Here is a 21,460-nt window from a genome sequence, read left to right on the forward strand (position 1 = left end):
ACAGGAACTGTAGCAGGACTCGGGTACTGGAACCAGGCAGGAACTGTAGCAGGTAAACAAGAACCAAACCCGTTGCAAGGCAAAGACTGGATGGCCGCGGCCGGCTTATCAAGGCCGTGGCGTCTGACGTCAGGAATTGGGCGGAGTCACCACTGGCGGGAAACGGCCTAGAAAAGCGCCCAAGTGGCTTGCGCGCGCCTAGAAGCAGGGAGTCCATGGGAGACCTCGCAGCGGCGCAGCCCCAGCGGGGACGCCGCCATACAGGCCGCAAACCAGGCCTCTGGAAGCGGGAGCAGGTCTGGGAGCATGGAGGTAAGGGCCTGGTCGCGGTGCTCGCAGCCAGAACTGCAACAGTACCTCCCCTCTTACGCCCCCTCTTAGCCAGTCGGGGTTTACTTGGGTGGTCCAGATGGAACTGCCGTAATAAGTCCTTGTCGAGGATGTTATGGGCCAGTTCCCAAGAATTATCCTCGGGTCCGCAACCCTCCCAGGCAAGTAAGTATTCCCATCGGCGTTGATGGACCCGGACATCCAAAACTTCACGTACTTGATACATAACCTCGTCCGGTACTGAAGGATCCGATGGTTCAGGAGCCTGGGAGTGGTATCTGGATAACACAAGAGGCTTCAGCAATGACACATGGAACACGTCATGTATGCGCATGGATGAGGGTAGGCGTAGACGGTATGAGACTGCTCCCACTCGTTTGGCGACTCGAAAAGGCCCACAGAATTTCGGAGCTAGTTTTCTAGACAGAATACGTAGCTGTAGATTTCTGGTGCTAAGCCAGACACGGTCTCCTGGAAGGAAGATGGGTGCTGGCTGACGATGCCTATCCGCCCACTTCTTGGCGGACAGGGCGGCTTTACGGATCTTTTCCTGGGTAGAGATCCATAAGGAACGAAGCTGGCGGGCTGAGAGTTGCACTGCCGGGAGTGCACTAGGTTCAGGCGAAGGTAGGGGCGGTCGAAGTTGCTTCCCATAAACAACGAGGAAAGGCGAACTTCCAGTAGCAGCATGCGTGTGATTATTATACGAGAACTCCGCCCACGGGAGTAGCTTGGCCCAATTATCTTGTCGTTCGTTCACGAAGGCACAGAGAAAAGTCTTCAAGGTTCGATTGGTTCGTTCCGTTTGCCCATTACTCTGAGGATGGAACGCTGATGAAAGACTAAGTTGCACATTGAAGCATTTGCATAGGGCTTTCCAATAACGAGCTGTAAACTGTGGTCCTCGATCAGAGACTATATCCTGCGGGAACCGTGAAGTCTAAAGACATGCTGAGCGAACAGGCCGGCCAGGTCAGGTGCAGAAGGTAGCTTTGGCAAAGGGACAAAGTGCGCCATCTTGGAAAATCAGTCCACGGTTACCCAAATGACCGAATTACCTCCTGAGGCAAGAAGGTCCACGTCAAAATCGGTGGAGATGTGTGTCCAAGGCTCCACCGGGATGGGCAATGGTTGCAACAGGCCCCTGGGCTTCCCGATGAGCGGCTTTTGAACAGCACAGGTAGGGCATGAGCCCACAAAAGCTTGTACGTCCTGTCTCACCGTTGGCCACCAGTAGAAACGGTTTAACAAGTCTAAAGTCCCTTTCCAACCAGCATGGCCCCCAGTGAGGGAGTCATGGGCCCAAGTGAGAACTGCTCTCTGGGAGCGACGTGAAACGATGGTCTTCCCTTGGGAGGACACCAAGGTTGCAGCAAGATTTACTTTCACAGGATCCAAGATATACTGCGGTGTGGCAGGAGTCTCTTCAACCTCAGAGGAGCGTGAGAGCACATCAGCTCAAAAGTTCTTCGAGCCGGGTCGGTAGCGTAAGGTAAAGTCAAACCGATCAAAAAACAGCGACCACCGGGCTTGTCTTGGATTCAGGTGTTGGGCTTAATTTCAAGAATGCTAGGTTTTTGTGATCAGTGTAAATCGTAACCGGATGGTTGGCTCCTTCCAACCACTGTCTCCATTCCTCCAGGGCAAGTTTCACGGCTAGCAACTCTTTGTCACCAACACAGTAGTTGCTCTCTGCCGGGGAGAATTTCCTTGAGAAATATGAACAGGGCAACAGCTGTCCAGAATCAGAGTACTGATTCAGTACGGCCCCCACGGCCACATTGGAGGCATCAACTTCCACCACGAAGGGCCGGCTGGGATCCGGATGATGAAGGCAGGTGTCTAACAAGAAGGCTTCTTTAAGGGCCTCAAAAGCTTGACAGGCAGAAGCAGGCCAATTCACCGCGTTAGCCCCCTTTCAGGTGAGGGCAGTTAACGGGGCCACAATACAAGAGTAATTGGGAATAAAGTGACGGTAGAAATTGGAAAAGCCGAGGAAGCGTTGCAACACTTTAAGACCCCTTGGCCGGGGCCAATTCTTAATAGCCGCCACTTTCTCAGGATCCATTCGAAAGCCGGCTGCAGAGACTATGAAGCCTAGGAACGGCAGGGACGTCTTCTCAAAGCCACATTTTTCCAGCTTCGCGTACAGACCATGCTCCCTAAGTATCTGGAGCACTTGATGGACATGCTGATGGTGTGACGACAGGTCCTGGGAGTAGAATAACACATCGTCGAGGTAAACAATTACACAGGTGGTCAGAAGGTCCCGCAACACCTCATTCATCAGGTGCTGGAACACTGCCAGTGCATTACATAAGCCGAAAGGCATCACGAGGTACTCGTAATGCCCATCTCGGGTATTAAACGCGGTTTTCCACTCATCTCCGGGACGGATTCTGACTAAATTGTACGCTCCTCGTAGGTCCAACTGTGTGAAAATCTTCGCTCCTTGAAGCTGATCCAGGAGCTCCAGGATTAATGAGAGCGGGTAGCGGTCTCGCTTGGTAATAGAATTTAGGCCTCGATAGTCTATGCACGGCCTCAGTGAGCCGTCTTTCTTGCTGACAAAAAAGAAGCCTGCCCCTGCAGGCGACTTGGATGGGCGGATAAACCCCTTGGCTAGATTCTCTGCAATGTACTCGGACATGGCCCGGGTCTCAGGTATGGATAAGGGATAAACCCTTCCTCGGGGGGGCATAGTACCAGATAGCAAGTCTATAGCAGTCATGCAGACGATGCTGCGGAAGGATCTCTGCCTTGTCTTGGAGAATACATCCGTAAAGTCCTCATAAGGTGCCGGAGGACCCACGGCAGAGTGCATTAACGGAAGTGCGGGAGTCTTAGGCACTTTCATACAATTAGCTAGGCAAAAAGGACTCCATTTGACAATCTGTAGCGTATCCCACTGAATCGTGGGCGAGTGTTTCTGTAACCACGGCAACCCTAGCACCACAGGGTGGACAGCCTTCTCCAACACTAGGAAAGCTATCTCCTCCGAATGGATCGCCCCGGTGCGGACCGTAATGGGTGCCATGGACATCTGGACAGGTCCTGGAAGGAGTGTCCCCTGGATAGAGGTAATTCATAACGGGACCTCCGGTCTATGCGTAGGGATTCGCAACTGGGAGACTAAGTCCTGCAGGATGAAATTACCTCCTGCTCCAGAATCCAGGAATGCCATCGTCTCAAAGGAGCCTCCGGGATATTCCAAGGTAACAGGGACAGTACATTGAGGAGCTGTAGCACAGCCTAGGAGGAGCTCCTCCCGACCTCCTAGGCTTTGGCATTTTCCGCACGCTCCTGGCAGCATGCCAAGAAGTGGCCCTTCTGGCCACAATATAAACACAATTTCAACGAACGGCGACGTTGCCTTTCTTCAGCAGAAAGCGGAGCCCGTCCCAGCTGCATGGGTTCGCAGGTGGGAGCGTCTGGATGAGAAATCTTGGGAGAGGGCACAGGTCTCGGCCCACGAGCTGGACTATGGTGAGAGGAGCGTTGCTCCTTGGCCCGTTGTTGTAGGCGGCGGTCAATGCGGGCAGCCATCTCAATCAAGGTGTTGCGGTCCTCCGGCAGATCTCAAGCAGCAATTTCATCCTTTATGCGTCCGGAGAGGCCTTCCAGGAAGATGGCCTTAAGGCTACCATCTTGCCAACCTACTTCCTAGACTAAAGTCCGAAACTCCATTGCATAATCTGCCAAGGACTGAGCCCCCTGACGAAGCTGCAGCAGATCCGACATAGCTGTGGCTACTCGGGCGGGCTCATCAAAGGCCTGGCGAAAGTTCGTGATGAACTGTTGTAAATCTGTTAGCGAAGAATCATTGTTTTCCCAAAGGGGAGAAGCCCAGATTAAGGCTTTCCCATCAAGCAGGGACAGGATATATGCCACTTTCACCGCATCCAAGGGAAACTGCCGAGGCAACAAGGAGAACCGTACAAAACATTGGTTCAAGAAGCCATGGCAGGTCCTTAAATCACCAGCGTAGTGAGAGGGTGCCGGTAGCTGAGTCACAGAAGAGCTGTGACCTTCGGGGGCCCTGCCAGCGGGAGGCAAGGGCTCCAGGTGCGAGGATAGCCGTTCCACCATGGCTGCCAAAGTATCAATGCAGCTCTGGTGCTGTAGCATCTGCCTGGCCATCCCGAGAAGATCCGAGGGAGCTGGTGCATCCGCCGAGTCCATGGCCTTGCAGTCTGTAATGGGAGTCTCTGTTTAGTGGATCCTTGGGCCGACCTGCTGGAGACTGGGAAAGATGGCCAATGTCTCTAATGAATAGCAGGCCGGGAGGCAGATGTTCAGGCAGGACGTAGATGCTTTTCACCCTGGAAGCTGGTACTCCCCCGGGAGGAGCCCGTAGGAGCCCAACCGCTGGGACTTAGGTGGCTTCACGCTTGGAAGCCGAAGCCCCCCCGGGAGGAGCTCGTAGGGGCCCGGCCGCTGGGACTTAGGTGGGTTGTGGATCAGAACAGGTAACTGGAACCAGACTAGGACAGTAGCAATACTGTAACTGGGCTCGGGTTCTGGAACCAGGCAGGAACTGTAGCAAGACTCGGGTACTGGAACCAGGCAGGAAGTGTAGCAGGACTCGGGTACTGGAACCAGGCAGGAACTGTAGCGGGCAAGCAGGAACCAAGCAGGTACTGTAGCAGGAATGGAGCGACAAAGCAAGGCAGGTCACTCCGGGGCACAGCGCAACAGGGAACCGGGAGGCAACCCCGTTGCAAGGCAAAGACTGGATGGCCATGGCCGTCTTATCAAGGCCACAGCGTCTGACATCAGGAATTGGGCAAAGTCACCACTGGCGGGAAACGGCCTAGAAAAGCGCCCAAGTGGCGCGCGCGCCTAGAAGCAGGGCATCCATGGGAGACCTCGCAGCGGTGCAGCCCCAGCGGGGACGCCGCCAAACAGGCCGCAAACCAGGTAAGGGCCTGGCGGTGCTCGCGGCCAGAACCGCAACATTAAGAGCTTACATATGATACAGTTTGTAGTCCATTGTGGGCAAGAGACTGTGGAATAGTTTTTGAGCACAGTTATTATTTGATACCAAATTCTTAATAAGAGTGCTTGTATGCAGTAATGGATTGATTGTACACCATTTTGCACATTGTTGCAATATTGTTTGATGTTATAGAAGGTGTTCTGCTCATTTTCTTATTAACTAAATCTGATATATAACATTTTATGGGAATCTCAGAATCTATCTAGCAAACCCGCCATACTAAACCATAAAGGCACTAACTCAACCATAAGCATTACTTAACTAACATACCATAAAGGCACAGTACTCAAACAGCAGCAGCAATTATACCTATGAAAGGTAGCATTGCAAATCCTAGAACACCAATACACCTCCAGATGGAAGAGCAAAATAAGCTAGACTGCTATGGATCCCTTCTCTATACAGAAAGTACATACCAGCAGACTACCTCACTTCAGTCATACACTCAAATCACCCAAACCTTCGAATACAGAATAAGTAACCATAATTTAGAAAATAAATGTGCAGACAAAACCTTGTATCCCCACACATAAAATAACAATGACAACAGGGGTTCAGCGACCCCAGCATAACACTTCCTACTTCCCTGCCCAGGCAGCAGCTGCATACCCACTTTGTCTTAGCTCCCCCTCCTCCATCTTCCCAGCAGGCAGGAAGAATCCCTTCTCTCTTTTCCCAGGGCCCAGCACTCCTCTGAGGGGTGATGCTGGGCCCTGGGGAAAAAGAGAGGATTCACTACAATCGTCCCTCTTGTTTCCCCCACTTCCCTGCCCTGACAGCAATAACACACCTTATTTCACCTCTCCTCCTTCTGTTCTGAGTAGGCAAGCAGAATTTTCTATCTCCTATCTTCTGGTGGAGGACCTGACGTGGGGGAGATAGAGGGGTGATGGTGCAAATCCTTTATCTCTTTTCCCATGCCACTATCACCCCTCTTATCTTCCCCACGTCAGGTCCTCTACTAGGAGATTCTGCAAGTCCACATACCATGGATGCCTGGGTCAATCTGGAGCCACCAGGTGCATTATCCCCCCTGTGGAATTCGATTTTGTGAATGATCCTGCCTAGTAAGGGCCACAGAGGAAAGGTATAAAGCAATTCTTCTTCTGGCCAGACCTGTATGAAAGCATTGATGCCCAGGGACCACAGATCTCTCCTGTGACTGAAGAATCGAGGAACTTTTGCACTGCGAGAAATCACCAGCAGGTCCAGGGATGGAAGGTCCCAGCGATCCACTATCAGCTGAAACGCCCGGTGGACAACACCATTTTCCAGGGTCCAGACTCTCCCTGCTGAGAAAGTCTGTCTTTTCCCGCAATGTGAGAGGCCAAGATCATCTGAAGGTGTTCTTCTGCCCAGTCCATAAGTTGGTCTATTTCCTGCGACACTTGCCGGCTCTAGATTCCTCCCTGGCAATTGATGTAGGCCACTGTCGTTGCATTGTCTGACATCAGGTGGACTGCTTGACCCAGTAGTCTGTGGCTGAACTGCAAGCATGCCACCCTGACTGCCCAGGCGATTGATGTTCCAAAGAGCCTCTTCAGCCGTCCAATGTCCCTAGGCCATCACTTCCTGACAGTGAGCTTCCCAACCCTGGAGACTCGTGTCTGTTGTGAGCACCAACCAGTTCAGGAAGGGCAAGGAAACTCCCTTACTCAGATGAACCTCCTGCAATCACCACTGGAGGCAAGAGCAGATTTCCATCAGTAAGTGGAGCCGAATCGAACAGCCTGAGACTGTGGGTTCCAACAAGACAGCAGTGAGCATTGAAGAGGACGCATATGCGCCTTCGCCCATGGACACCACTTCCAGGGTTGCTGCCATCAAACCAAGCACCTGTAGATAGCTCCATACTGTTGGACGTATAGTGCTCACCAACCGACACACCTGAGACATCAACGTTTGGAACTCCCAGGTACTCCAATGACTGAGAAGGCTGGAGACTGCTCTTGGCCAGGTTCACCACCCAACCGAGCTCCTGCAGCAAGGAAATTACCTTGATGGTCACCAGACTGCTCTCTGCCAAAGACTTGGCCTGAATCAGCCAGTCATCCAAGTATGGGTGTACCAGGATCCCATCTTTTCTCAATGCCGCCGCCACGAAAATGTTCTAGGGGCCAGACCAAAGGGCAGCGCCTGAAATTGATAATGGCGACCCAGCACCGCAAAGCGTAGAAAACATTGGTGCTCCAAATGGATGGGAATATGAAGGTAAGCCTTGGACAGATCCAGGGAGGTCAGAAACTCCCCCAATTGTACGGCCATTATCACTGATCGTAAAGTTTTCATGCGAAAATGAGCCACCCGTAGATGATGGTTGACAGTCTTGAGGTCCAGAATGCGACGAAAGGAACCTTCCTTCTTGGGTTCAACAAAATAAATGGAATAGCACCCCATAGTTTCCTGAGAAACCACAGCCCTCAGCTGGAGGAGCCGCAGAAGCATAGACTCCACTACCTGCAGCTTCTGCGGTGAGTGGCAAGGGACACTATAAACACGTCCTGAATAATGCTGCACAACTCCAGCGCATATCCTTCCTGTATCACTTCCAGGACCCATTGATCTGATATGATCACGATCCACCTCTGATAAAAGAGAGATAGGCGTCCCCCTATCTCTTCTTCCCAAAGGCAGGTCGGCAAACCTTCATTGGGAAGCTTGGGATGGTCTGCCACATGAGCCTGCTCCTCTCTTGGACTTTCGGGGATGAAAGGACTGAGACCCACCAAAAGGCTGAGTTCCTGAAAGGTTGGGTTTCTGTAGGGACAAAAACGATTGGAACCCCTGAGACGATCCCTCATAGAAAAGGGAGCTGCAATTGCTTCTTATCTTCTGGTAACCGGAGAACTGGAGATTCGCCCCACTTGCTGACCAGCTTTTCCACCTCGCTCCCAAACAAAAGTGAGTCTTTAAAGGGCATTTTTGTAAGATTAGCCTTGGTGCCTGCGTCAGCTGACCAGTTCTGCAACCATAACTGATGTCTGGCTGCCACTACCGAAACCTCTACTCTGGCCGAGGAATGGACCAAATCACAGCCCGTGTCTTCCAAAAAGGTGGCAGCGGGTTCCATAACTGCTCTGGAATTCACCCTAGAATCATCAACCTCCTGAGAGAGAAGCAGACAAGAACACGCCACAAGAGCTTAACAGGAAGTAATCTGCAAGGCCATTGGTCAAAGTCCATCTTAAGGATAGATTCAATCTGCCTATCATGCACATTCTTCAAGGCTGCTCATCTCGCCCAAGAGCTTTACAGGAAGCAATCTGCAAGGCCATTAGTCAAAGACCATCTTAAGGATAGATTCAATCCGCCTATCATGCAAATCCTTCAAGACCGCTCATCTCACCACAGGGATAGTCATCCATTTAGAAACAGCACAGACAAGCGCATCTTCTTTTGGAAAATGCAAACACTCTCGCACAGCTGGATCTAGAGGGTACAGGCCTTCCAATGCCCTACCCCCTTTGAAATTTGCCACAGGGGTGTCCCATTCAAGATCAATCAATTCTTGAATGGCATCTATAAAAAGAAAAAAGCAAGAGGCTTTAAGTAAGGAAACCAAAATGGAATTCTTTTTCGGCTCTGATAAAGAATCTACCCCAGGCACTCCCAGCATCTTCAAAGTCTGGGAAATGAGGGCCGGTAGTTCATCTCTATGAAAGAACCATAACATGGTTTGACACGGCTCTAAAACAGGAGGAATTTCACCATCTTCCAAGGAATCAGGAACCGCCTCATCATCCATGCCATCCGGGACCCCACTGGGAATACCCGTGGCGAGCCGAGGCGTGCCACAGCACTTAACCGTAGGAGTAGAAGAGGGAGGGGCCACCGGCTGAGAGTCCGATCTGATTAGAGTGGACAAAGTGGAGTTCTGCGCCTGAACAAAGGCTTGTAAACCTTTAAAAAACTCCACTCAAGAAAAAGCAGCCAGATCCAGACCAAGCCCAGAAGGTACTGGAGTGGGCCCAACTGAACTGCCATCTCCTGCGGAGGAGCAAGTCAATGGAGTAAGAACATAAGAAATTACCATGCTGGGTCAGACCAAGGGTCCATCAAGCCCAGCATTCTGTTTCCAACAGAGATCAAACCAGACCACAAGAACCTGGCAAGTACCCAAACACCAAGAAGATCCCATGCTACTGATGCCAGTAATAGCAGAGGCCGTTCCCTAAGGGGCAGATTTTCAAAGGGTTACGCGCGTAACCCGAAAACCTGCTCCTGCGCACGCTGAGCCTATTTTGCATAGGCTCAGTGACGCGCAAAAGCCCCGGGACGCACAAATGTCCCTGGGCTTTGAAAAAGGGGCGGGAAGGGAGTGGTGGCGGAGTGGCAGTTCGGGGGCGGTCCCGAGTCCTCAGGCACAGCGGTCGTGCCGGGGGATGGCGCAAGTTACGCCTGCCAGAGTTACGCCTGCCAGAGGCATAACTCCTGAAATAAAGGTAGGGGGGGATTTAGGAAGGGCTGGGGGGTGGGTTAAATAGGGGAAGGGAGGGGAAGGTGGGGGGAGCAGAAGGAAAGTTCCCTCCGAGGCCGCGCCGGGTAGCGCGCACAAATGTAGGCCATGCGCGCAGGTTATAAAATCTGCCCCTAAGTAAACTTGATTAATAGCAGTTAATGGACTTCTCCTCCAAGAACTTATTCAAACCTTTTTTGAATCCAGCTACACTAACTGCACTAACCACATCCTCTGGCAACAAATTCCAGAGCTTAATTGTGCGTTGAGTGAGTACCAAGATCTGGCGCACTTCCAGACAAATCTGCAACCAGAACATCATCAGAGTGAGAGGATCCAGGCTTAGCAAAATCCGAGGAAGATAACTCTCCCTGAGTATCTGAACAGCGCTGACACAGGTTCGAAGCCAGGTTGGGCTGAGAAGCTCTAATATGACAGGCAACACAAAGAGAAAGGTACTAAGGCTTCTTGTTTACCAGTGCCAAGTCTTCGTCCAAGTCTCCTGAGTATCCAAGTCTGCGTCTAAGTATCCAAGTCTATGTCTGAATCCTCCGAGTATCCTGAGTCTTCATCCAAGTCTTCATGTTCCTGCCCTCAGCCTCCATCTGGCCTCATGCACTCGTCGTTCCCTAGCAACAGGTCTGGAAGGGCTATTGAGTGGCCGGAAGGCTACTCTCAAGATCAGCATTGCGTTGCTGGATCTCATTGGTGTGTGTAGGTCCAGTGAAGGGCTGAGCCTGCCTAGTTCCTGTTCCGGATAATCCTCGCCTTGTCTTCACTCCTGCTCCACCTGTGCTCGTACCAGCTCACCTCCCGCGGTGTGTTTTGGGGCTCCTCCCTGAGCAGTGCCGTGGCCCAAGGGCTCACATCCTACCTTAGATGGAACCGTGCCTCCATGCTCCTAACCGGGCCTGAGGGCACGCTCCACAACACACTGGGTCTGATTTTAAAAAACATTTACATGCGAAAAACTGGGTTTTACGCGTGTAAATGCACTTTACTCGAATAAGTGGGCTTTTGAAAATTGCTACAATATATGCCATTGAATCGTCCATAGGATTTATTCGCATAAGTGCACTTTACGTGAGTAAATGGCTTTTGAAAATTGCTACAATAGTAGTTACATTTATGCACGTAACTCCTTTGAAAATTACCCCCACTGTGTACACCATCTTGTTGAGAGCAGTAAAGCACGCACAAGTGCACACGAAAATGCCACCACGGCCTGCCACACAGCATACTGAGAAAAGCCTATCATGAGGCCTAGCCCTCCCGCCAGACTGCCCAGTTCCCCTATCCCAAACAGGAGTGTGAACGATGTTGGGACGGCCCACCAAGCACAGAGACTGAAGGAAGGCCTAAAACCCCCTAACTGTCTCTGTAGGTAAAAATTCTTCCTTTTTTTTTTTTTTAATAACTTACCAGAGCTCAGCGCTTACCAGCTGAGTACAGAGATGGTCTCTAGCTGTGGAGAAAGAGGGCATCTGCCATCACCGCCTCGCTGGGCCTTCTGCACTCACATCCTTTCAGCTATGCAAGCAGCTAAGACCATGCCAGGAACCGGTTACCAGACCAAGGCACACTTCTAAGGGACCACGGAAATCATCTCAGGAATTCTCAACTGGGGGAGGGACCTTTAGGCATTACCGCATGAGAGTGGGGCTTTCGTATCTCAATATAAAATTCTCCTTTCCAAATTCACAGCAAACACCATAGACAGATGCATGTCTACCATCTGCTGGAGACGGAGGATACTGGCAGGGTGGGGTCACTGCAGGAGTATATATACTTTGACATCAGCTTGCTCCGTCTCCATCTGCTGGCAGGGGAGCATAACCCACTAATCCTGAGTCCATCTGTCTACATGCTAAGAAATACTGCTTTTCTCTACATCCTCCAACTTAATAATGTGGGGATATTAAGTCGGAGGGACCAAAGGTTTTTTAAAACATTTTAAAAAGTATGCCGGTGGTCAGGTTAGGGAAAGGGATGCTCAGTTAACGAGCATCATAAGAACATAAGAAATTGCCATGCTGGGTCAGACCAAGGGTCCATCAAGCCCAGCATCCTGTTTCCAACAGAGGCCAATCCAGGCCATAAGAACCTGGCAATTACCCAAACACTAAGAAGAACCCATGATACTGATGCAATTAATAGCAGTGGCTATTCCCTAAGTATAATTGATTAATAGCCATTAATGGACTTCTCCTCCAAGAACTTATCCAAACCTTTTTTGAACCCAGCTACACTAACTGCACTAACCACATCCTCTGGCAACAAATTCCAGAGCTTTATTGTGCGTTGAGTGAAAAAGAACTGCCATCTCCTGGCTGTGCACAGGTTAGGAAAATGGATGCTCGTAAAATTGAGCGTCTGTTTTCCTAACCCCTGAGAACCACCTGACAGCCACCTCTCCTGGGTGCCCGCTGCCAAGGAGATGCTAGGGATGCACAGCAGCGCAACCCCTTATTTAAATATTCTATTGTGCGCCCAGGAGGGGTGGCTGGCCGCGCGTTAGGAAAGCGGGCGCTCAACACAGCACCCGTTTTCCCCGCGGCTTTATTGTATCAGCCTGTTTATATTTTGGATAATGATATCCCTGCAAAATATGTACTATGGACTGGGCTATTAGTTAAAGATTAGTGCCCTGGTGCCCTCTTCTGTAACACATCCGTACTGCACCCACAGGAACAGTCTTGTCATTCGGATAAAACGACACCCAGAGCCAGGTTTACTTTTGGCGCCCCAACCTTTCCATTTGGACTTGCATGTTTGCAGACTCTGAGACTGACTTGAAAGGATAGCAGGGCACCCTCTCCCACCCCTGTTTGGTGCCCAGTGCAAGTTGCCCTGCTTTCCCACCCCTTGGGACAACCTTGAGCACATGGCTCCTTCCCACATTTCTACTCCCAGGTGTTACTTCTTTATCAATTTTATTTAAGGAATCTGGTCCCAGTGCATGAAACTCCTAGTGATTTGTCACTGGAAGCACAAGCTGTGCAGATCTCCTCCAGACTTTGTATGATAGCCTCGCCATGCCTGAAGCTCCTCCAGTCTCTTTGTGATAACCTCACACTGCCTAAGGCACCTCTAGTCTCTTTTTGATAGCCTAACATTGCCTGAGGCTCTTCCACTTTCTGTATGATAACCTCATGCTGCCTGAGGCTCCTCAGATCTCTGTAGGATAATCTTATAATGATGTTTCTCCAGGGATCTTTGCTGCCCGACACTTCTCCAGGCTCCCTATGGTTTGCTTTAAGCTGTGGACTTGTCTTCTGTGCCTCTCAGACATTGAAGCCATTTGGGCCTGCATTTTCTCCACCTGGTCTTTATATTTCTTCTTAGAATTCTTGTAGGCAAAAACCAAGTCACTGCAGATCAACAAGAAGTATATTCAGTTACACTCATTGTATCTAAGGAGTTCTAACTCACCCAAACTATAGAGGTTTCACCTCTCACCCTAGTGCACCGTCCTGGAGGGGGGTTCAGCACCCTCTGTCCTAACTTGACCATGAATCCTTTCACCAAAGCCTCCCTCCTCCATACAGTGTTGCAGATGTCCACATGATACCTGCGAGCTCTAAAGAAGTCCGAAGTGATCTGGATGGACTGGAGCTTCTGAAAATTGCTGTTTTTCACAGACTTCTCCATTGCTGTCAGGAGTGCCTGGATACGACCCCTCAGTTCTGAGCTCCTGCAGCACAAACACAGCTGTGAGTGAGGTCTCAAGCCGTTTCTGAAAGCTGACATCTCCTGAGAATTGAAGCTGAATACCCAATGCTTTGCAAAAATACCAGGGACATAGGATCCTGGCTGACCATCTCATACTGTAATCATATAGGGCCAGATTTTAAAATCTACGCCCAATTTTATAACATGAGCGCGCAGTCGCGCGCATGTTATAAAATCCAGGGTCGGGGTGCACAATTGTGCAATTTGCGCGCGCCGAGCCACGCAGCCTTCCTCCGTTCCCTCCGAGGCCACTCAGAAATCGGAGCAGCCTCGGAGGGAACTTTCCTTCCGCCCCACCCCCACCCCCACCTTCCCCTCCCTTCCCCTACCTAACCCACCCCCAGCCCTACTTAAACAACCCCCCCCCCCCTTACCTTTAATTTTAAAGTTGCGCCTGCCTCTGGGCAGGCGTAAGTTGGGCGCGGCAGCAACGGCCGGCCCGCAATCCCGGGCACAGCGGCAAATGGCCACTGTACCTGGAGGCTTGGCCCCGGCCCGCCCACTCCCCACCCATTTTTTCAAACCCTGGGACATACGCGCATCCCAGGGCTTGTGCAAGTCACCGAGCCTATGCAAAATAGGCTCGGCGCGCACAGGAGGCTTTTAAAAGGGGTATGTGCGTATATTACGTGCATAACTCTTTTAAAATCCGCCCCATAGTAAATGTAATGCACATATTAACACATTTTGAGAATGCTGTCATGGACACAGCTAAACAATGATTAGGTCTTGGAACACTGCTCCATGTGAAGTAGAGGAAAAGATTGGAAGTTAGAAGATCCACACACACTTGCTCACCGTGCCAACGACTGGATGAGCTCATGCATCACACTGGGGTCTCCCTTGATTTTAGCACCCGCTCTCTCTTCTTCACTGGCATGCTATCAGAGATAAAGTCTGCATTAGGAAATTCTGTTTCAATATACAGGGAAAGGATCGGGGCAACAGGCAAAGCTCTGACTGATAAAAAAGAATAAATGGACAAATGTGTTATGATGATCTGTCTGTGCTACAGAGATGCAATTCTAATATAAAGATATTTCAAAGACCTCATTATGCACCCTGTTAAGAAGCCCCATCAAGAGGTTTTCTGAGATTACTTCCAGGAGCTCCACCCAAAGTTGACAGGCAGCTCTGTCACAGAGCCATATCGCAGGTCTTCCTCAAGACAAAGAACTCAATTACAGAGATCCATCATGGACTGGATCCATCAAGGAATTTCCTTATGGAGCAGACAATGAGTCTCACTGTGAAACAGCACCGTAGTACTGGCTCAGAGAGCACCATCAGAGACAGTACACACCCAGATATTCCAGCAAAACAAAAGGAGTTCTGGATCTGGAATTGAAAGTGGCTCTTGTGTAGTCAATAAAACATTTACAGAAAATGTAGAAATTACTTTCCTGATAATTTCATTTTCCTTAGTGTAGACAGATGGGTGTAGTGTGCTCCTGATAGCAGTTGGAGAAGGAGTCAGATTTCAATCTGACATCAGCACTACATATACCCGGTGCATGAGGCTTTGCTCTCCAGTTTTCTCCTCGAAAAGCAATTATGGATATTAGGGATGTGAATCAGGCTTCGGACAATTGAAAATATCGGATGATATTTTCAAAATCGTCAGAAATCGGGGGCTCCCCCAAAACGATAGGAAAACCCCACAATATTGATTGCGGGGGTTCTCTTATCATTTTGGGGGAGGGCGGGAAAAACGGCACACAAAAATAACCCCTAAACCCACCCCGACCCTTTAAAACTAATCCCTTAGCTTCCCCCACCCTCCCGACCCCCCAAAAAAACATTTTACAGGTACCTGGTGGTCCAGTGGGGGTCCCTGGAGCGATCTCCCGCTCCCGGGTCGTCGGCTGCCACTAATCAAAATGGCGCTGATGGCCCTTTGCCCTTACCATGTGATAGGGTATCCGTGCCATTGGCCAGACCCTGTCACATGGTAGTAGCACTGGATGGCCGGCGCCATCTTGTGCTCCTACCATGTGACAGGGGCTGACCAATGGCACCAGTAGCCCCTGTGACATAGTAAGGGCAAAGGCTATCGGCGCCATTTTGAATAAGAACATAAGAAAGAACATAAGAAAATGCCATACTGGGTCAGACCAAGGGTCCATCAAGCCCAGCATCCTGTTTCCAACAGTGGCCAATCCAGGCCATAAGAACCTGGCAAGTACCCAAAAACTAAGTCTATTCCATGTTACCATTGCTAATGGCAGTGGCTATTCTCTAAGTGAACTTAATTGCAGGTAATGGACTTCTCCTCCAAGAGCTTATCCAATCCTTTTTTAAACACAGCTATACTAACTGCACTAACCACATCCTCTGGCAACAAATTCCAGAGTTTAATTGTGCGTTGAGTAAAAAAGAACTTTCTCCGATTAGTTTTAAATGTGCCCCATGCTAACTTCATGGAGTGCCCCCTAATCTTTCTACTATCTGAAAGAGTAAATAACCGATTCACATCTACCCGTTCTAGACCTCTCATGATTTTAAACACCTCTATCATATCCCCCCTCAGTCGTCTCTTCTCCAAGCTGAAAAGTCCTAACCTCTTTAGTCTTTCCTCATAGGGGAGCTGTTCCATTCCCCTTATCATTTTGGTAGCCCTTCTCTGTACCTTCTCCTTTGCAATTATATCTTTTTTGAGATGCGGCGACCAGAATTGTACACAGTATTCAAGGTGCGGTCTCACCATGGAGCGATACAGAGGCATTATGACATTTTCCGTTTTATTCACCATTCTCTTTCTAATAATTCCCAACATTCTGTTTGCTTTTTTGTCTGACGCAGCACACTGAACCGACGATTTCAATGTGTTATCCACTATGACGCCTAGATCTCTTTCTTGGGTTGTAGCACCTAATATGGAATCCAACATTGTGTAATTATAGCATGGGTTATTTTTCCCTATATGCATCACCTTGCATTTATTATTATTAGCCATATTCGAGAAAGGGCATTGTCTATCGCGGGAACAAAGCTATGGAATTAACTACCAATACAACTAAGAATGCAGCAAGAAAAAAATAAGTTTAAAGCAGAACTTAAAACTTGGCTATTCTATGTGGCATATAATGAAGATAGGAAATAGGCATCAATGTAACTGCACAATCACAGGTGGCTCTGACTTTTATTAACCTCAATACTTAAAGCATGTTTTATGTTTTTAGTATTTATTGGTTTAATATTTATGGCTTCACACATTATTTTATTAAGATATCTTTTATTCCTACTTGTTAAATTTTACCTTCTATTATTAATTATTATTATATTATATAATTAATAATATTATATTATTATTATTGTAATTTTCTTTTATTGTATTTTATTACTATGTTAACCGCTGTGAAGGCTACGCCGAGACAACGGTATATAAGCACAAATAAACCTTAAATCTTAAACCTTATCCACATAAAATTTCATCTGCCATTTGGATGCCCATTTTCCAGTCTCACAAGGTCTTCCTGCAATTTATCACAATCTGCTTGTGATTTAACTACTCTGAACAATTTTGTGTCATCTGCAAATTTGATTATCTCACTCGTCGTATTTCTTTCCAGATCATTTATAAATATATTGAAAAGTAAGGGTCCCAATACAGATCCCTGAGGCACTCCACTGTCCACTCCCTTCCTCTGATTGTCCTTTTAATCCTACTCTCTGTTTCCTGTCTTTTAGCCAGTTTGCAATCCACGAAAGGACATTGCCACCTATCCCATGACTTTTTACTTTTCCTAGAAGCCTCTCATGAGGAACTTTGTCAAACGCCTTCTGAAAATCCAAGTATACTACATCTACCGGTTCACCTTTATCCATATGTTTATTAACTCCTTCAAAAAAGTGAAGCAGATTTGTGAGGCAAGACTTGCCCTGGATAAAGCCATGCTGACTTTGTTCCATTAAACCATGTCTTTCTATATGTTCTGTGATTTTGATGTTTAGAACACTTTCCACTATTTTTCCTGGCACTGAAGTCAGGCTAACCGGTCTGTAGTTTCCCGGATTGCCCCTGGAGCCCTTTTTAAATATTGGGGTTACATTTGCTATCCTCCAGTCTTCAGGTACAATGGATGATTTTAATGATAGGTTACAAATTTTTATACCATCCAGTCCAGGTGATTTACTACTCTTCAGTTTGTCAATCAGGCCTACCACATATTCTAGGTTCACCGTGATTTGATTCAGTTCATCTGAATCATTACCCATGAAAACCTTCTCCATTACGGGTACCTCCCCAACATCCTCTTCAGTAATTCCTTCTTCAAGGTCAGGAGCTGTATGGACATACCACAAGTTGGTCTGAACGAAGCTCCCGCTAGGAAGTCTAACACTAGATTGAGATTCCATAGGGGTATCGGCCACCTTAGGGGCCGAATGTGCTTGACCCCTTTTAAGAAGCGGGAGTCATCTGGGTGGGCTGCTAGGCTGGTGCCGTCCACCCTGGGTCTGAAGCTGGCCAGAGCAGCCAGTTGTACCTTGATGGAGTTGAGGGACAACCCTTTGTTCACGCTGTCCTGCAGAAATTCCAGGATCATGGGGTCCTCACACCAGGCTTCGAATATTCTCCATACTCGTATATATGTTAAGGAGGTGGAGAGCTTGCGCACTCGGAGCAGTGTGTCAATCCTGAGTATCCACTCTTTTTCAGATGAGACCTCTCAATGGCCAGACCGTAAGCGACAATCTCGTTGGGTCTTCGTGGAGGATCAGTCCTTGCTGGAGTAGATCCCTGTGTGGAAGTAGGCGTAGAGGGTTTCCCACCAGAAGTCTTCGCATGTCTGCTTATCATGGTCTTCTTGGCCAGTCCGGGGCCACTAGAGGTACCAGCCCTCTGTGGTGTTCTATCTTGCGGATGATTCCGCCCAGTAGTGGCCATGGAGGGAAGGCGTACAGTAGGTCCTCCTGTGGCCAGGTCTGGATGAGGGCATCGATTCCCTGGGACAGTGGTTCCCGTCTTCGGCTGAAGAACTTCGGAACCCGGGTGTTGGACCCGGTTGCCAGAAGATCCATGGCTGGGGTTCCTCAGTGGTTTACTATCTGCTGGAAGGCTGCTGTAGGCAGTGTCCATTCTCCTGGATCCAGACTCTCTCTGCTGAAGTAGTCTGCAGTGACGTTGTCTTTTCCCACGATGTGGGCGGCTGATATCCCATGTAGGTTTGATTCTGCCCATGTCATTAGGGGCTCTATTTCCAGGGACACCTGCTGGCTTCTGGTTCCCCCCTGGCGGTTGAAATAGGCCACTGTTGTGGTGTTGTCCAACATGACTTTGACTGATTTGCTCCGGAGTCTGTGGCTGAACCGTAGGCAGGCTAGTCTGACTGCTCGGGCTTCCAGTTGGTTTATGTTCCATGCCGACTCTTCTTTGTCCCATTGCCCTTGAGCCTTTAGCTCCTGGCAGTGGGCTCCCCAACCCCGCAGGCTCGCATCCGTGGTGAGCAAGGTCTATTCCGGTGGGGATAGGCTTGTTCCCTCGCTCAGATGGTCTTCTTGTAGCCACCATTGTAGTAGGTTCCGAACCTTCGCCGGTAGCTGGAGGGGGGCGGAATAGTTCTGAGACATCGGGTTCCACTGTGACAGTAGGGAATGTTGTAGGGGCCGCATGTGGGCCCTTGCCCACGGGACGACTTCTATGGTTGATGCCATGAGTCCGAGGACTTGGAGATAGTCCCATGCCGTGGGGAGAGTGGAGTTCAACAATGCTCATAGTTGTTCCATCAATCTCCTTCTCCTTGTAGGGAGAAGGATGACTTTGTTCCATTTGGTGTCGAACCGGACTCCCAGGTACTCTAGGGATTGGGAGGGCTGCAGGTGGCTCTTGGGTGTGTTGACAATCCACCCGAGGTTCTGCAGTAGTTCCATGACTCTGGTGGTTGCTTGATGGCTTTCCTCTGGCGATTTTGCTCTGATCGGCCAATCGTCCAGGTATGGGTGCATGAGGATCCCTTCTTTCCTCAGTGTCGCCGCTACTACCACCATGATCTTGGTGAACGTTTGGGGAGCCGAGCTAGCTTGAACAGTAGGGCCTGGAACTGGTAGTGATGGCCCAATATCGCAAAGCGTAGGAAACGCTGATGGAGGCGATGGATCGGTATGTGGAGATAGGCTTCTGACAGATCCAGGGAGGTCAGGAATTCTCCCGATTGTACTGCCTTTATGACCGAACGCAGGGTTTCCATGCAGAAGCGGGGTACCTTCAGGTAGCGATTGACGGTCTTGAGGTCCAGTATGGGCCAGAATGTTTCCTCTTTCTTGGGCACGATAAAATAGATGGAATAGTGCCCAGAATTTTGTTGGTGCATGGGCACTGGTGTTATTGCCTTTACGGCGAGAAGTTTTGATAGTGTAGTTTCCACTGCCTTCCTCTTGGAGGGGTCATGGCACGGAGAAATCACAAACTTGTCCGGGGGAATGCTGTGGAAGTCCAGGTAGTATCCCTCTCGAATGATGGATAGGACCTAATTGTCTGACATTATTTCGACCCATCTTTGGTAGAATAGGGCAAGTCTGCCCCCTATGATCTCTTTCTGTAGATGGGTCTGCTGATTCTCATTGCATGTTGCGGCTGGGGCCTGGTCCCAAGCCGGCTCCTCTTTTGTTGTGTCTGTTCCGAAAGGACTGCCCCTTGCCGGCAGGGCAGGGGGCTTGGTAAGTGTTTTTGTATGGTCTTTAATGCTAGGATCCTCTGCCCTTGGGTGCCCGGGGAGAGGAGTGTTGGTTCCTCTTGTTCCTGTCCTCCGGTAGACGGGGTACTGGGGACTTGCTGGGTCTAATGCCTCTTTTGGCGTAGTTGCATCCCTGGCCATAGCCAGGCAGGCGCGTGATACCATGGCGCAGCAGGCAGTGATCTGTAAGGTCATATACATTGTAAGACTGCTTGAAGATGGATTCCTGCCGTCTGTCATTGGCATCCTTGAGTGAAGCTCCTCCCTTGACTGGTATGGTAGTGCGCTTTGTGGTGGCGCAGACCAGGGCGTCGACCTTGGGAAACCTCAGGAGTTCCTTTGTTGCGGGGTCCAAGGGGTAGAGAGCTTCTAGGGCTCAACCTCCCTTAAAAGTGGCCTCTGGAGCGTCCCATTCCAAGTCGATCAGTTGTTGTACAGCCTGTAGCATAGGGAAATGGCGTGAGGTCTGGCAGAACCCGGCCAGGAAGGGGCTCGCCTTGGACTCTGCTGTGTTGCATGTGTCCGGGATGGCCAATGCCTTCAGACTCGTGGCTACGAGATCTGATAATTCGTCTTTTGGGAAGAAGCACATCATGGTGCGATACGGTTCCGTTCCTGGAGGGAGTTCCCCCTCTTTCAGGGGTTCTGATTCCTCCTCCGAGTCATCTGTGTCCCCTAAGGGGAGGTATTTGTCCATGGGAGGCTCATCTGGTGGAGGCCGGGAGGGGCCTGGGAGGTTCTGGACCACTGGCGGTGGTTGTGGTAGTGCCGCTGGTGACCCTGTCTGTGTGTGGATGTAGGATTGCAGCTCAGCGAATAATCCCACCCAGGTGAAGTTGCCTGGGACTGCATTGGGTCCGACGGCGCTCCCTGAGGGCCCCCACTATGGAGGGGCCGAGACGGGAATAGAGAGGTCCTGGGTACTCTCGCTAGTGGATACGGAGTCCTCTACAGGCTGAGGGGGACCTTGTCTCGGCTTCCCCCAAGCTTTTTCGCATAGCAGGCACAGGGTGGAGGTCACCTCGGGCTGCGCCTCTCTCAGGTGGCATGCCGGGCAGAGGACTGTAGCTTTAGCTGTCTTGGACAGCGGTGCCATGATTTGCGATTGTATCCTGTACAGGTGTGCGTGCCGGGAGGCCTGGTTATGTGTTCCGGGTGCGCCTATGTTGTGCGCGTAGGAACGGAAGATGCACGCTTGGCTGAGCGTGCGGACCTAGTTGTGCGCTTGGCACCCCTGGGCGTGCTGTTGTGCGCCTGACCCCGATATGC

At 50.0% G+C, this 21,460-nt stretch overlaps 1 protein-coding gene across 1 annotated transcript in view; it reads right to left on the reverse strand.

Annotated features, from left to right (window-relative positions):
- Positions 1 to 12,169: 12,169 nt before the first annotated feature.
- The window catches only part of LOC115098229 (colorectal mutant cancer protein-like), a 46,521-nt gene continuing 37,230 nt past the window's right edge, over positions 12,170 to 21,460 (reverse strand). Inside the window, exons 7-9 of the mRNA XM_029614686.1 lie at positions 14,316 to 14,398; positions 13,357 to 13,479; positions 12,170 to 13,156 (exon numbers count right to left, since the gene is read on the reverse strand). Coding sequence (XP_029470546.1) covers positions 12,976 to 13,156; positions 13,357 to 13,479; positions 14,316 to 14,398 — 387 coding nt within the window. The 3' untranslated portion in view covers positions 12,170 to 12,975. The remainder of the gene's footprint in view (positions 13,157 to 13,356; positions 13,480 to 14,315; positions 14,399 to 21,460) is intronic.

The sequence above is a fragment of the Rhinatrema bivittatum genome, chromosome 8 (assembly GCF_901001135.1).
Source record: "Rhinatrema bivittatum chromosome 8, aRhiBiv1.1, whole genome shotgun sequence".
In the NCBI taxonomy this organism is placed as follows: Eukaryota; Metazoa; Chordata; class Amphibia; order Gymnophiona; family Rhinatrematidae; genus Rhinatrema; species Rhinatrema bivittatum.